Below are 16,971 nucleotides of genomic sequence, written 5' to 3' on the forward strand. Positions count from 1 at the left end.
GTACGATAATTAGATAATGATAATTAATCTAGAGTTCAATACCAATTTATAGCATTATCCGATAATTCTTACCATCAACGCCGTAAAAGGTTTCATATTGAAGTCAATGATAGCAGAAAAATGCTTAATATTTCTTCTTCACTTTAAAATCTATCATTCATTCATTATTTTAGTGAATTTTATACCTAAAACATATTGCTGGTTAATAAAAAACAATATATAAGAAACAACAAAAATGGCAATAAATACATTTATTATTAAACAATTGTACTCTTTTTTAAAAAAGGACACTTCACAAAACAAACTTTGACTTTAGTAATAATAATATTATGGTTTTTTTTGGTCATATAACAACAAATCACCCTGATCTGGTTTATCACGAGTCGCGTGATATGCTTCACGTTCCCGGTCAGGGAATTTCGTTGGTAAGTTTGGCGAGTGCAGATTTACTCTTGCCTCATAACGAATTCCAGCTATTTCGACTTCATAATGCCCAGATAAAATGTAATCATTTGTTACTGGCATTTCTTTTCCGTTTTCATCTAAATGTCGAACAAATCCAAGACACACCTGCTTCTTGAGTGTGAATCCATAACCAGTTGTTGTGGTCATCCCACAGTATTGACCATTGCGATAGATTGGCTCACCTCCCCAGCACCAAAGATCAACCTCGTGGTCGTGGTCGTTGAGCAGAAGTTGAACATACATTCGATGGACCCCATCTTTACGTTGTTTTTCCAAAGCTTTGCGACCGATGAATTCAATTGGTTTCTGTAAGAAATTAATATTTAAAAATAAACAAGAAAAGGTAAAAGACTGGAGGAATTTTTTTCAATTTGCGATATAAGCGCATATAATTTCATGGGAAGCGTGCAGTTTGTACATTTCGTATGTAAAATTTAATAAGGTGGTAATGGTGAGCCGGATTTCAAGGAAAAGATTTGTAAGTTTTTTTTTTTAAATCTGTTGTTGAATTTAATTGAGACACTTTTTAAGGAAAAAGAAAAACAAGCAAAGGAAATTTGAATAGCAAATATTCTTAAAATAGAAAAACCAACTTTGCTTGATGTTCAAATGGTAGAAAGGTGCATTCAAGAGGACACAAGCGTCCACAGGTTTTTCTCAAAACCAACCTCTGTCTATCAACTCCTACTCTCACCTACCCGCGGTGAACATCAGGTGCCTAGTACCTCAACTGGAGATTGGGTTCTAACCCCAGTGGAAAGTTGTTAGCCTTGGATATAGACGGATTTACTGTTGACGACCCACGCAAACGAAATAAGGACAACGAACTTCGGATCTGTACGTGGAATGTTAGGTCCCTTAACAGATCACGTGGAGCCGAGCAATTAGCGGAAGCCCTAAACTGCTGCAAAGCAGATATTACCGCCATCCCAGAAGTGCGATGGAATGGACCGGGCAAACGCAAACTAAAAGACTGCGCGGTATACTACGGCGACTGCTGCCGATACCAAAGACATTGTCTATTTGGGAGTGGATTTATTGTTGAAATTAGACTTAGGCAAAAAGTCTTGAGTTTCAACAGTGTGAGCGAACGCATCACGACAGTTCGCATCAAGGCTTAATTCGCCAACATAAACCTAATATGCGCGCATGCCCCCATAGTGGATAGAGATGAATAAACCAAAGACATATTTTTCGAGCTCTTGGACAAGACTTATGAGCAGTGCCCTGGCTATGACTTTAAAATTATCTTAGGAGATTTTAACGACAAGCTAGAAAGAGAAGACATCTTTGGTGGCATAATCGGAAGGTACACCTTCAACAACGGACTCAGGTTGATCGATTTCGCTGCAGGGCGTGACGTTCTGGTAGCTAGTACACAGTTCCCCAATCTTAATATCCACAAGGGGACATAGAAATCTCCTGATCAATCAACTCTCAACCAGATTGACCACATTGCGATCGGCGCACGACACTTCTCCAGTATACAGGATGTCAGAACATTCCGAGGGGCTAACATTGATTCGGACCACTACCTCTTGTAGCCAAGGTACGGCTACGGATATCCCAATCCAAGCCAAAACAAAGAAGTACAAGAGACTGCCATGTCCTTTTCCTATCGAGTCTCTAATAACCTCTTAAGAAGGCCTATGCTGCTTGCATTAAGCATTAAAAACCAGTGGCAAAATTGCCTTGCAGCCATCAAAGGTGACGCCTCTGAAGTCCTAGGTTTCACACAGCCACCAAAACGAAACCCCTGGTTTCGCACGCAGCGAAACAACAGGCATACAAAACGGCAGCGCTGCACAGAAAGACCAGAGCTACTTACGAGCAGAAGAGGAGAGAGGAACACCGGGTTCTTAGATGGAAAAAAAGAGAGCATGAGAAGCGCACGATCGAGGAGATAGAGGGATATCACAACAGGAATGAGGTTCGTAAATTTAACCAAAAGGTAAAAAAAAACTCCCAAGGGTATCAGCCACGAACCGAAGCCTGTAAGGACGATCATAGTTTGCCCAATACATAAAAAAGGAGACCCTCTAAACTGTACCAACTACAGAGGCAATAGTGTCCTTAACATTGCATATAAGATCCTCTCTGCTGTATTATGTGAACGTCTGAAACCGTTCGTCAACAACCTGATAGGTCCTTATCAGTGTGGCTTCAGGTCAGGAAAGTCCACTATCGACCAAACATTAACACTACGGCAGATCTCTTTATCGATTTTAAAGCTACGTATGACAGCATCTATAGGGAAGAGCTCTACAGAGCAATGTCTAGTTTTGGCATCCTGTCAAACTCATCCGTTTGTGCAGAATGACGATGGAGAATGCACGCTGCTCTATCAAGGTCAAATGCACCGATGCATTTAGACAAAACGATGCACTGTCATGCGACTTCTTCAATATCGTTCTGGAAAGAATTGTGCAAAACTCAACCGTCAACACTAGAGGCACAATCTTCCAAAGGTTCATCCATTTACTTGGATACGAAGATGATATTGATATTGGAAGATCAAAGCGTGTTGTCAGTGGAGCGTTTTTGAGCATTGCGACGGAAGCGAAGAAAATGGGTTTGGTGGTCAATGAGGGCAAGACCAAGTATTAGCTGTCATCAAAAAAGGACATTGAAAAACGACGTCTTGGACAAAACGTCACCATGGACTGCTATAACTTCGAGGAAGTTAAGGACTTGGTCTACCTAAGCACCGCTATAAACTCAGACAAGGACACCAGCGCTGAAATCAAACGAAGAATAATTCGTGCAAATAGCTGCTTCTTTGGGCTTAGAAGGCAATCGAGTAGTAAAGTCCTATTTCGAGCATCTAAAATCACCATCTATAAGACACTCATCATCCCGGTTTTCATTTATGGCGCTGAGGCCTGGACCCTGTCAAAGAAAGATGATAGCGCCTTAGAATGCTTCGAGAGAAAAATGGAGATGGAGAATGGAAGAGAAGATATAACGACGAACTGTACAACGCTCCAGCCCGGAAGGTCTTCGAATCCAATCCCGAGGGACGGCGCAGTAGACCAAGCTGACTGGAGACGCATGTTGGTTGAGGACCAGGTTCAACCCGGACTATAGAGCCACCTTAAGTAAGTAAGTCTTTACTTGATGTTGATGCTCTGATTTTTGTTTAGTTCATTATTTTTGTATTTTCTTTTTGTTTTAGTGTTTTTTGCAAATAATGCCTTTTTCAATAAATATTTATTTATTGTTTATCAATTAAAAGTTTTGATAGGTTACCACGATGACTATTTTAAATACAGTTTCTCTCAGAATATTTCCTTTTGTCAAATACTTACAAGGCAAATAAGATCAGAATGTTTTGATTTGTAATTTAGTTAAGTTTAAAAAAAGAAACTCCTTTGTTAAGGGAACATTAAAAATACAACTTTCGTCCTGATCCCGAAAGTATACCTTTGATTAACTATCAAACTTGAGAGCTACAATGATTCGTAAATTAGGTTGAATTTAAAATTTTACTTACATTAAACTTTACTCGCCAACTGCGACCACATTCCAAAGGAGTGGTAAATGTGTCCAGATCTTGCCCCCAAAAAGCATAAAATTTCTCTATCCTCAAAGCTCTTGTTGCATAGTATCCTAAAGAGTTTTAGGTTTTTTTTCAATAAATATAGATCTTAATTATAATTATGTTCCCAACTCACCTGCATGTTGAATTCCATACCTCTGCCCAGCTTCTACAAGTCTTCCATATACATGCAATGCAAATTCGTTGGGTATATAAAGTACGTATCCTAATTCACCAGTGTGGGTTATATTCATAGTTCGTATACCATTGGCTAAACCCACATCTAATTCCTAACACAACAGAATTAAGTCCGATGTCATAAGAAAAATAAATTTCAAAGAAAACTTACTCTATATGTAAAGAATGGGAAATTTTTCTGTGAAAGATCCGTATCAGTCAATTCTGAGAGCAATATTCTGCTATAGGGCCCGAGCACACAAATGGCAGTGTACATTGATGTTACATCAGAAATATTTACTCCTCCTCCAGGAAGCATGTGTTTGTTGATCCAAGCCATTGATCTTGTTTGTTGAACAGTCGGCGCAATCATCATAAAACTAAAAACAAAAACGAAGGACCCCATTTCAGATCTATATGTAGTGGATGTTATTTTTTAAAATGCTTAAACGTATCGACGAAGGACCCCATTTCAGATAAAGTGTTTTTAATTCCTATAAAGACGTAACTCGTAAACTCGTGCATTAGTTATCCGTTTATTGGATTGAAAATAGAAATATTTGGAAAGTATCTAAGGAATTTGAACCTTTAAAAAAGCTTTGTAACAAGTGCCCAGCTATTGTTCAATATGAGCCTTCAAACCTTCAGGAAGAAGGAAAGAACAATCAAATTAGGATTGAAAGCAGTAATTAAATTTTGATATATTTCAAGGAAACAATATTCTAAACATTTCTGTTATGGCCGAGCTTAACAGCTTTTCATACCACTGAGAAAAGCACCTCTTCACATAAGATATTTCTATGTATTATGTATCTTATGATTTCTGGCATACCCATTGCTACATGTAAACTATTGCTTAGGCAGTGAAGAAGGCAAATACCAGATGGAATAACATCACCATGTGTCAGGTCACAATAAACATCTGGCCTACACTAGATTTAAAGCGATCAATGTGCTTGCTCTAAGCAGATGGCATATAAGCTCGATAATAAATGTCATAACAGGGCAGAGTCTAATATGAAAGCACGCCACGCGGCTAGGCGTATTCTCAAACGAATTTTGAAGAAGCTATAAGGATGAGGTTCTTCACCTCTTCTGTACATGCCCTGCCCTATCTCAAAAATTCAAGAATTACCTAAGAGAATTCTTCTATAACGATCTACATCATATTACCATAATCAGCCTCTCACGACTTAAACTGGTTTCATTGAGATTAAAAGAAAGCCTCAATATTCATGTGGTATCACAATGGGTCATTAAACTGGCCGTGTCCTAACCTAACTCTTACGGTTATTAATTCATTCAAAATACTTTTCACACATTTTCCAAGTTTAATTATATTACAAACTTCTATTACTCTCCCGCTCTCTAGACGCGTGTGGACAAAAATCCATAATAATTATAGGAAGACTATAAAAACGCTACTCAGAGTTGGACGATACACCGATCCCAATCATAAAATACTGTGGACTTATTATTTGGACCATCTGCTTGTGTTTCAGCTATTATTCCCGAACTAATATTGAGTACCGTTCGTCCTTCCGCATATCTTCTTGAATTTCCAATTCTTTAAGGTTTTTTTTTTTTCAAGATTTTAGGATGTTTAATAATGTTTTTTTACTTTAAATAGGTACTTATTCATTTTCTTCCTTAAAATGTTAGAAAAAGTTAAGAAACTTACTGACTCTCGGCGAGTCTGACTAACGAGCAGTCATTCTCATAACCACCCCAATCATTCTGCATTCCCGTATGAATTATAGATCCCACAGGCACATCAACATCATTGGAACACAAATACTGTAAGAGATCAACAACTTCCCGACCGTTTGACCACATATCATATTTCGTAAAGGAACTATAATCTGCCAGGCCTATTCTTTCTCTACATGCATTGTATTCGGCCATAACATAATCAAACCATGGCGGTTTACCAAATGTACAAGTTTGTGCAACTCGAAAACGAGGTATTCCATGTTCATCTAAAAAAATGAAAGTTCAAAAATAATCTAAAAAAAGCAAATTTATTATGTTAACTTTCGAGACTTACCGAGTTTGTTTTTTTGTTCGAAGTAATTGGGCCTTTCGTAGCCCATCAACTGTCCAAACACTGCCCCGGCTTCTCTTAGAGCTGGAAAAATTGGCGACATTCTCAAATTTCTCCCCGATTTGAATTCATGATAGGGATAATTGATTTTGAAATACTTTCCTGGCACTTCCTTAGCACGATCTCTCAAAAATTTCCTATTACTGTGAACCCCCAGGAACCGTTTGATGTCAACATTATGCAGATCCAACTCGGTGTATCCCTTTGTAATCAAATCGGCCAGCGATTTGCCCATCCCTCCAGCAGCAGATACACCCATTGTCTTCATCCCAGTTGAGACGTAATAGTTTTGAATTTCAGACGATTCTCCTAAGATCCAATTGCAATCGGGAGAAAATGCCTCCGGAGCATTACAGAGACGCTCCAATTTGGCATTCTTTAGTTGGGGAACACGCACAAGAAGCTCATCTAACAGCGGGTGGAAGTGATCCCAGTTGGGTTGGAGCTCTCGTTCATCCTGTGACAGGGGTACACCGTCCTCGTAAGCACATTTCGCTTCTGACTCAAATCCTCCAGCTAAGATGCCACCATTCTTCTCGCGAAAGTAGATCTCCCCATCGCAGTCCCTCACAAATGGTGTATTAGGATCGAGTCCCTCGATTGGTTTTGTATGGAGGAAGTGACGTTCGACCGGTTGAAGAGGAATTTTCACCACCGGTGTAGACAAAGTTCCAACCTCACGAGCCCAGAACCCACTGCAATTAACAAAAAATTCACAATCTATGTTGCCAGAAGTGGTCTCGGCTTGAATAACTTTGTTTATGCCTTGTCTGACCTTTTTCAAAGCACAGTGTTCAATAATGGTAGCACCCATGCGTTTGGCTTCGCTTATGAAAGTATCACATACCAAGGGTGGGTCGCAAATTCCATCCGCCGATATCCACAGCCCTCCAGCTAGGTCGTCAATTTCTATTATGGGACACAGCTCCTTGCACTGTTCAGGAGTTACTATTTCACACGGAATACCCCAAGCCGAACCTTGGGACTTCATTCTATTATACGACGTCATTCGATCAAATGTTCTCGCCAGACTCAAAGATCCCACCTGCTTCCATCCTGTCGAATGACCACGATTTGTCAAATCTTTCACCAGATCTATGGAGTACTCGGCCAACTTTAAAGCATTGTAGGTGGGTTCAAATCGTCCAGCTATGCCGATGTCACTCCACTTACTGCCACCGCCTATTTTGGCTTGCTCGATGAGTACTGTTTGGGGACCCCAGCCTTTCAGAGCCAAGTGATATGCAACAGATGCCCCCATAATGCCGCCACCACAGATGACAACTTTTGCTTCACTAGGAAGGTTTTGCGCAGAGTTGATTTCAGGTTGGATTGGACGAAATTTTCGTTTCCTGAATATTATCGACATTTGATCCCCGGAGCCCAAATGAACGAGAACATTTTGTTGCAGCCGGGAACCTTTAAGGCGTAGAAAGGTATTCTTTGAACTTATGCATCGAAATGAAATCATAATGATCCACACAATGCTTATATTAATATTATGGTGCGAATTAAATGCGGCGTATTTAAAAAATAATTTTATATGTAGTCTTTTTATTTTTATTTGTATCCTTGCATAAAACCAAAAATGAAAAAATAAGTTAAATTAAGAAGGCATGTTCATATATCAGAAGTTAAAAAATCCGTTTTGGAATGGGCACGTTCAATGCATTGTAGATTTCTCCTATTCCACAAATGACTTTTTATTTTAACAACATCAAATGTCAAAGTTTAGTAGAACTTTCAAAGCCTGTAAGCCTAGAACAAGACTTTATGAATGTAGCTGTTATGGAATTTGTGGCCATCCTGTTCAATCGCGGGGACAAACTATGAGATGGGATCCGTTGAATTAAAAAATTGAAAGATAAATGCAATAATTTAAGGAGAAAAATTAATTCCTCTATGGCTCAACCAACGCATTTCACCATTAGCAATGGTTTTTTTTTAGGAGTTCACACATCTTTGACTTTAGGTAAGAAAGTCTTAAGTCAAATATTTGCATTCTAGGTTTTTGTTAATCACTTTCGTCACACTGAACATTTACACGTTTTCATTTAACATTTAAATTTGTATATCACCGGCTGTCAAATTTTGTATTGATGAAAAAATGTGTGAGAAAAAGTTTTGTTCCTCTTAAATTCTTTGTGAAAATAAAATGAATTGTAACCAATTCGAATTGATTTTAACGTAACACTAGCTGGGGTCACGACATGAACCAACAAGAACTACCAGCTCGCTTGGCTGCTGTTATTGTCTTAGTTCACTTCAACCGGTCCAAAAAATTCACTAAGGAGAAGCTAATTGTGTAGAAAATATATCATAGAATCAAGAACAAACAAAACTGTTACAATAAAAATTCATTTTATTTAAAATATTTTCTTCTTCTATCACAACAAATTCAATCCTAAATACTGAACTGACTATTGCTTCTGCACCATCCGTCCGAGCAACTTATAGGCGGGGTTGAGAAGATTCTGAACGATTTCGTGTAGGTCTTTATGGCCGGAGCAGAAAAGGTCAATTCCTAGTTTCAGATTCGTACCAAAATCGCACTCACCCAGAGCGATCACTGAAGCTGTCATGATGAGCTGCAATTTCTCCATGACTATCTCTTTGGTTTCTTCCTTTGAGGCTCGCCTGGCTTGTCCAAAGCACTGAAGATCTTCTTGATGTTGGCTTCGCTTTCCATCAAGAGGTGATAGTCCACTGTTGTGGTTTTATTCACTGCCACAATGATTCACACATTGTGGAATGTTGTGGCACAAACTTTCCTAGCCCGCTGCGACTTAATTCTGTAAATAAAAAAAATTAATAATTATTTTGTAAGGAAATTGTATAAATAACATAACTTTGTTTTGGCAGCAGCCATCAGCTGTTTTGTTTACATACATTTGAGAGCTGAATGTTTTGAAAGGTTTGTTTGTTTAGTTCAACTTTGAATTGCTACTAATTTTCGTGAGGTTTTATTTAAAACTTGTGGTTTACAAGAAATGTATGGGAAAACTTGAGTTTTCGATGTTGGTTTTCGGCCGAAACATATAATTTCGCGAAAACCGGGTTTTGGGCTTGGTGTGAAAAGCCTATAATACCGTATTCGTTTAGTTTTTACACAGTAAGACAGAAAATTTCGTATTTGTTTTTGAAAGAAATGGTACATTGAGAAATCATGACAGTTTCTCACAAAAATTCAGACCAAAATTGATTTTAACTTGGAAAAATGAACAATTTTAAAAGATGTGTTGAGAAATAAAAATAGGAATAATTTATATATTTAATATGTTGTTTTCTTTGTAAATTAAAGATGAATAAAATAAGAACTGAAAGAAGATTATGTGAATTATAGTCTAACTATATGCAAATCTTCATATGAAACAAATGGCGCTATATTTGTTGACAACATCGTATATAAAACTGTTGGTATTACCATAAAGAAGTTGGTTTTTACGTTCACCGTACCCACAATGTGCCGTTGAAATATTTTATACAAAGGGTGAATTAAAAAACTGCACGAGTTAATGTCACCTTAGCCACTAGGTTCTGTCCATGTATATTACTATTTTTAAAAGTTGACACTTACTTTTTGCAAAATAATAAAAATAACAAACAAATATTGCAGCTTAAGTCTATGTCCGTATATATTGACATACTAGATAAGGACTGCTAGTCAATACTTGTCTTGTACCTCTTTAGCTCTACTTTTCCTCTCATTTAGTTTTGATCTATTTTAAAACGCCATCTGTTGTTCCTTTGCTTTAAAAAGCTTTCTTTGCCAAAGAAATAAATAAAACAGAAATCTAGTTCAAAAATGTCTCCATACTTCCGAATTCCGCTTAACCTACAGAAAGTCTTGGAACGTTAAGAGGGCTACTAGCTTTCCATATCTAGTAGGTCAATGGCTAGAGTAATTCATGATGCAATAGCTGAAACTCTGGATATAACCACATAGATTTATCTCCCAGCAAACGAACTGTAAAAATGTGAATATTTTGTCAAGCCCGTATATCAGTAATAACGCACCGAATATTCTCCTTTTAGGTGTCAATCGTCTCAGACTTATCTCCGGCATTTCACATAACTTTAGAAAATATGAGCCCACGACACAGGTTAGCGACGCATGATAATGCGCTCAGTAAAAGTTTCTTTTATTTCCCCCTAAACTTCAACTTTATTATTATTCACTGTTTGATTTCGTGGTTCTTTCTTACTTGTAATTATATAAAAATGTGAGTTAGCTTTATTTTAATTTTCTTATAATTTATACAAAATTTACAATAAAATATAAAATTTTGAATAAATCACCGCAAATTTCACAAATTCAATCAAAACAAATAAACATTTGTGGAAAGCTGTCAAATCACTGGAATATAGGAAGAAAAAGTCAAAACCAAAAGTGTCAAGTCACAGGTATATAGGAAGAACTATTTTCGCTTCGCCGCGAATTCTTTTAAAAGAAATACTTCGCGAGTCGAATTTGAAATGGCGAATTAAAAATGATCCGCCGCAAATCTCACAATCGGGTCCCAGGTGTAATACTACGTTTCCACCGGGCACTAAACCGAGATTTAGCTAGATTTGTCACAAATCTCCTTGAAATCTCACAGATTTACAATAGAAATTTTAATCTCCTCAAATGAAGATTTCAAATAAAACTCATTGAAATCTACTTGGAAACATTAGTTTGCCAAATCAAACAAACTTTTGTTTCGGAGAATAATTGTTAACCCGACAATAAACAATAAGCAACTGAAAAACGAAAACGAAAGAAATCAAAAACGAAATAAAATGTAAGTATACAAAAATAATAAATACATAGATACAAGAATAAAATAAAACTAATTACGATTGGTTGTTATGACAACCTCAAATTAATCTCCTTTTCTTTGGTGGAAACACCTCATGATTTATTTTAAATCATTTGCCTTAAATCTCGGATTATTTTTTGGTGGAAACGTACTGTAAGTCTACTGATTTTAAAATGTTAAGCCTAACTGAGCATAAATCACATCGTATTACCAAATATACGAACTTCTTTTGATCCTCACTTAAACCAACAAAATCGGTGAATTAAAAATATTGAATCACGGATGAAATACCGAACAACAATTATGTTACTAGCCCTTAATTGTGGAAAATAATTCCCCTGGGAAGTGTTAGAATAGCCTTAGAATATTCATCCTTCTTTAAAAATTTCCCCAAGTCGACTATCTTTCGAAATCGTTTATTCTGCAATCAACAAGTGAACTGTCATATAAGCTGTCAGTGCATTGTCAGTCAGTTTTTTTTTTTAAGTTTAATAGGATTTGCAAATGTGCGAATTCTGCTTAAATTCGAGTTCTATTTCCATTTTCTTGTTCTTTTAAATCAAATAAAAACTACAATGGATGATGCATCGCAGAAACTTATCGAAGACTGCTTCCTGCGGCCCATATCCGAAGTTAGATCCACGTAAGTTTAAATTTCATCTGCCCAGCAGCGTGTTCGAGAAGATGTGTGGGACTGCATTTCAAAAATAAAAAAGATTTACTTTGTTGTTACCTCAAAACACTTGAATTAAATCATAAATAATTACTTACTTTCTTAGGAACACAGTAGAAGATCCACATACTTCTAAAACTGTTATGAAAACAGAACTTCAAGTGCTACGACTTGACGATGAATCACAGAAACTCATAATGGAAACCTTACGCTTTATTTATGGCGATGATTTCAAATTGAACGATTCGTCACAGTATAAGGATAGAGGCTCAAAAATGAAAAAGAGCTACTGGGAAGATCGGGGCTCTCTTGTTGTCCAGAGCATTTCAAATTTCTCCGCTCAGGATGGAAAATGTGATGATCCTCTGGATCGGTTGCAGCGATTCGCCATTGTAAAGCTCGAAAATTATGGCTTCCCGGAATCACATTGTGTTGAGGCACTGCAGCACTGTGAATGGAACAGCGATGAGGCTTTGATTCTGCTATATACCAAATACATGAGAGTGTGTAAGGATAAGTCAGCAGACCAAGAACCAACAGAATCAAGCAAAGCATCCCTATTAGAGACGTTAGAGGACGAGAAGCTTGTCCTTGAGTCAATATATGAGAATGCTTTTCAGGAGAAAGAAAAAAATCAAATCTGGAGCTTGAAGTTTGAAATAAACCACCTCCTTGTTCACAGTCCCTCGGAAGAGAAAAAGATAAAGAAGGCAAATGAAGCTCTGTTGTTGCGCAGCAAAGAGGCAAAGTCAAAACCAAAATGCAAGAACTTCGCCAGAGGGCACTGTAAGTTTGAGTCCAAATGTCGATTTTCACATGTGCTTGACGAAGATCGTTCTGACAGCCGAAATGGAAAGACGGAGGAGGCGGAGGAGAAATGGTTCTTTCTTGAAATCAGGTTTCCCAAAAACAGTGCCTATCCGAATGAAGCTCCATTCATATTTCTGAAAACCACCTTACACGATATTCCTCGAGACATTTTGTTGAAAATATCCCGAAAGCTTTACAAGGAGGCAGTGGATATGACCAGAGATGGAGTACCATGCGTGTATACCATCTCTCAGCTGCTTTTGGATGAGAATATGTCACAAAGTATAAAAGACGACCACCAGCCTTTTCCGAATTCAGAGAAATCCCTCTTTGCCACTGATGCCTCCACGAAGAGCGAAAACTCTAGTGACCCCTCAAAGCCACTGCCAACTCACTACGAAAAAGGTCAATTGGGCAAATCCGACGGTTCCAACTTATCCGCTCAGCAAATTCTTCGCGAAGACAAAGAGTTAATTCGAAAGTTCATCGAGAAACAGACAAATGACAAATACAAGAAGATGTTATCTGCCAGACAGAGTCTTCCCGCCTTCTCCAAGATGACCGAAATTCTCAATCAGATTGCCTCAAGCCAAGTGCTGGTTATTTCCGGTGAGACGGGGTGCGGTAAGAGTACGCAGGTACCTCAGTTTATTCTGGACAATTGGTTGTATGAGTCTTCAAAACTAGAAGGAAAGGAAACTCCATCACATGTGGAGATAGTCTGCACCCAACCCAGACGTCTGTCAGCAATTGGAGTGGCTGAGCGTGTTGCTAACGAAAGAGCGGAACGGGTGGGTCAGTCGGTGGGATATCAGATTCGAATGGAAAACAAAATGTCGTCGGCAACGCGCTTGCTCTTTTGCACAACGGGTATTCTGCTGAGACGTCTTGCTTCAGATCCACACCTCTCATCCGTTAGCCACATAATCGTAGATGAAGTGCACGAGCGAAGCGAAGAATCAGACTTCCTTCTGCTCATTCTCAAGCGAACTCTCAAACGACGAAAAGATCTAAAGGTTATCCTCATGTCCGCCACCCTGAATGCTAACTTGTTTTCAGAATACTTTGGTGGAGCACCGGTTCTGTCTATTCCCGGGCGAACTTTCGACGTCGAACAACTGTTTCTGGAGGATATTTTGGATGTGAGTGACTACGTCATGGAGTTCGACTCTCAGTACTGCCGAAAAATAAAGAAAAAAGAGGAGTCCGAGATTATGCGAGAATTGGAGAACTTCGACGTCCAGGCAATGTCCGAACCACCACCAAGGAACATCAAAGATGAAAACCTTAACTTGAGCGCTATATACGCTCGATATTCCAGTATGTATCCTTTTAAATAATTTGTCAACGTTTGAATCATTACTTGATCCTTGCAGACTACTCGAGGAAAACTTGCAAAACAATTTACCTCTCCGAGCCAATGAAGATCAATCCGGAGCTAATAGAAGGAGTTCTGAAGTACATCGTTGAGGGTGATCACGATTGGCCAAGGAAGGGTTCAATACTAATTTTCCTCCCTGGATTGCAAGAGATTCAACTTGTGCATGAAGCTCTCTCCAGCAACGTCTTATTTGGCCCCAAGTAAAGACTTTTGGATTTGATTTCTTGATTCTCTTAAAAATACATTTTTTATAGATCTGGACAATTTATACTCGTACCTCTTCATTCGACACTGACGAGTGAAGAACAATCCTTAGTCTTCCGTCCAGCACCAGTGGGTAAACGAAAAATTGTTCTGAGCACAAATATCGCCGAGACCTCGGTAACTATCGATGATTGCGTATTTGTTGTGGATTGCGGCATGATGAAGGAAAAACGTTTCGACTCCAATAGAAATATGGAATCATTGGATATGGTTTGGGAATCCCGCGCAAATGCCATGCAGAGGAAAGGTCGAGCTGGAAGAGTCATGCCAGGCGTGTGTATACATCTTTTTACGAGTCATCGATTTGCGAATAACTTCCTTAAACAACCTGTGCCTGAAATACATCGAATACCACTGGAGCAGCTTGTGTTGCGAATTAAAATTCTGCCTCAATTCGACGGATTAAAAGTCCTAGAAGTTCTGGGTAAGTGTTATTTTTTAAACGGTAGTGTAGTAAAATAATATTCTATATATTTTATTTTCTTTGTAAAGGTGAAACTTTGGAACCTCCAACCGAAGAAAATATCATTTCTGCTGTGACAAGGCTTCAAAATGTTGGGGCTCTAGATGAAGAACAGACATTAACTGCCTTAGGTCATCATTTGTCTGCACTTCCTGTGGATGTTCGAATTGGAAAACTTATGCTGTTCGGTGTTATATTCCAATGTCTGGATAGTGTCCTTACGATAGCTGCCTGTTTGAGTCATAAGTCTCCATTTGTATCGCCTTTTGAAAAGAGAAACGAAGCAAACAGGAAAAAACGAGATTTTGCTATCTGTAATAGTGATCATTTGACATGTCTACAAGCTTATAAGGTAAGTTTAAGTAACCAACCCTTTAAAATCTTATTAAGATGCCTTAAAATTTGAATTATTAGAAATGGCTTGAAGTTTCTGCTAGAAGTCGACACGCTGGACGAAACTTCATCGATGAAAACTTTCTCTCCATGAACTGTTTGCAGACGATAGCAGAGCTGAAATATCAATTCTTGGAGCTCCTAGTTTCCATCGGGTTTGTGCCGATCGATGTGCCACGAAGGCGAAAAAATGCCGAGGACAATATCCTCGGACTTACTGGTAAAATTTCCCGTTGCTTTTTCACTATTACTACCTGATTGTATAACATTCATCAATTAACTGCAGGTCATGCTTTAAACGTAAACGGTGAAAATAATAGGTTGCTTATTTCACTTCTTGCGGCAGCCCTATACCCGAATATTGTGAAAATCCTAACTCCTGAAAAAACCTACATCCAAACAGCAGGTGGGGCCATGCCAAAGACATCGAATTCGCGAGAACTTCGTTTCAAAACTCGACTAGATGGCTATGTTTCAATACACCCAAGTTCCGTTAACTCGGATGTGGGTAACTACCAATCGCCATTTTTGGTATTTCACGAAAAGATCAAAACTTCGAAAATCTACATCAGGGAATGCTCAATGGTTCCAATGTTTCCGTTGGTACTCTTTTCTGGCAGTGATTTGCGCATTGAATTGCATGGCGGGGAGTTTTTGGTTCTGCTCGAGGAGGGTTGGATAATTTTGAAAGCACACAATCATGAAATAGCCGAGATGATTCAGTGTTTGCGTATTGAGTTGTTTAAATTGCTTGAGGAGAAAATAAAGGATCCCTGTTTGAATCTAATGCACCATGAAAATGGACAAAAAATCATTCAAGCTATTGTGCACTTAGTAACAAAGTAATTTTAAATGACGTTGTGTTCCTTGGCTATAGTTTTTAGATGCATTGTTTGTATATATGTAATAAAAATATTTAGTTATATTTTTAAAATTTGTTTAATTTTTCTTCTGTTTCGTTAAAAATTGAAAAAAAGAACATGATAGACTTGAAATTGTTTCTTATCCAAAAAAAAAAGAAACATTTTTTTTTTTTTTTTTTTATCCGATGGAAATCTTCAACTCTTACCGCACTAAAACCACCGGTGAATCAGGAAAGATCGACAAATGATTTTTATTTCTTAATTTTTAAATCGCATTGGGGGAAGTTTAAGGTTATAACACTTTCCCGTAGCTTTTAGCCCATCAGCTCATGAGGCTTGGTTCTTCTTAATCTCCGAACATTGTCTCGTACATTTAATACGGTCTCCATTTCAGAGTTAGTATGACTTTGCAGTCGCTGATTGTGTGATATAGCGTGTTTCTTAACCATTTCAATTTGAAGGTCACGATGTAGATCGCTATTTCTTATATACCAAGGGGCATTTATTATTCCACGAAGGACCTTGCTTTGGCATTTTTGGATGGGTTCAGCATTTGTTTTCTTTGTACAGCCCCATAGTTGGATGCCATATGTCCAAACGGGTTTCAATACTTACTTATATAACATTAGTTTGTTCTGGATAGATAGGTCAGAGTTCTTTCCTATTAACCAGTACATTTGTCTGTACTTCAAGTTTAGTTCTTCTCTTTTCTTTTTGATATGTTCTTTCCATTTAAGCTTTGCATCCAAATTCATTGCAAGGTATTTGGCGGTATTGGAGTAAGGTACTTCTGTACTGTTTATAAAAATTGGAACATTGTTTATGTTTTTGTTTGTAAAGTTTATATGCGTCGTTTAATTTGATACGCCATTTGTGCGTCCAATCACTAACTTTATCGACTGCATTTTGCAATTTTTGTGTAGCCTTCGTAACGGATTTATCTGGCACCAATATTGCAGTGATAGCGTTGATGTCCACTGGAATATCCCTTGTATATAACAGATACAGGGTCGGTCCTAGGACACTTCCTTGTGGGAC

General features: G+C 38.1%; 2 protein-coding genes across 2 annotated transcripts; one reads left to right on the plus strand and one right to left on the minus strand.

Annotated features, from left to right (window-relative positions):
- Positions 1 to 236: 236 nt before the first annotated feature.
- LOC129945990 (pyruvate dehydrogenase phosphatase regulatory subunit, mitochondrial) lies at positions 237 to 7,884 on the minus strand. The gene is made up of 6 exons (XM_056055989.1): positions 6,228 to 7,884; positions 5,862 to 6,159; positions 4,353 to 4,560; positions 4,140 to 4,293; positions 3,959 to 4,074; positions 237 to 771 (listed from the first exon to the last, which is right to left on the minus strand). Exons 1-6 carry the CDS (start codon positions 7,753 to 7,755, stop codon positions 328 to 330), a joined length of 2,748 nt encoding a protein of 915 aa, XP_055911964.1. The 5' UTR covers positions 7,756 to 7,884; the 3' UTR covers positions 237 to 327.
- A 3,664-nt stretch (positions 7,885 to 11,548) lies between these two features.
- On the plus strand, positions 11,549 to 16,004 carry LOC129945953 (putative ATP-dependent RNA helicase DHX57). Its single transcript, XM_056055937.1, has 7 exons — positions 11,549 to 11,729; positions 11,866 to 13,889; positions 13,946 to 14,150; positions 14,205 to 14,638; positions 14,707 to 15,029; positions 15,092 to 15,290; positions 15,357 to 16,004. The coding sequence occupies exons 1-7, from the start codon at positions 11,662 to 11,664 to the stop codon at positions 15,914 to 15,916; spliced, it is 3,813 nt and encodes a 1,270-aa protein (XP_055911912.1). The 5' UTR covers positions 11,549 to 11,661; the 3' UTR covers positions 15,917 to 16,004.
- Positions 16,005 to 16,971: the final 967 nt, after the last annotated feature.

Source organism: Eupeodes corollae, chromosome 2 (genome assembly GCF_945859685.1).
Source record: "Eupeodes corollae chromosome 2, idEupCoro1.1, whole genome shotgun sequence".
NCBI classification, from domain to species: Eukaryota; Metazoa; Arthropoda; class Insecta; order Diptera; family Syrphidae; genus Eupeodes; species Eupeodes corollae.

Excerpts from the sequence above, each read along its gene's own strand:
- LOC129945953 (XM_056055937.1), top strand. The coding sequence starts at position 11,662 with ATGGATGATGCATCGCAGAAACTTATCGAAGACTGCTTCCTGCGGCCC. Across the intron at positions 13,890-13,945 it reads TATATACGCTCGATATTCCA|ACTACTCGAGGAAAACTTGC; the intron begins GTATGTATCCTT and ends TGATCCTTGCAG. Across the intron at positions 14,639-14,706 it reads AAAAGTCCTAGAAGTTCTGG|GTGAAACTTTGGAACCTCCA; the intron begins GTAAGTGTTATT and ends TTCTTTGTAAAG.
- LOC129945990 (XM_056055989.1), bottom strand. The coding sequence starts at position 7,755 with ATGATTTCATTTCGATGCATAAGTTCAAAGAATACCTTTCTACGCCTT. Across the intron at positions 6,160-6,227 it reads CGAACAAAAAAACAAACTCG|ATGAACATGGAATACCTCGT; the intron begins GTAAGTCTCGAA and ends TCATTTTTTTAG. Across the intron at positions 772-3,958 it reads GTTGGCGAGTAAAGTTTAAT|AAACCAATTGAATTCATCGG; the intron begins GTAAGTAAAATT and ends AATTTCTTACAG.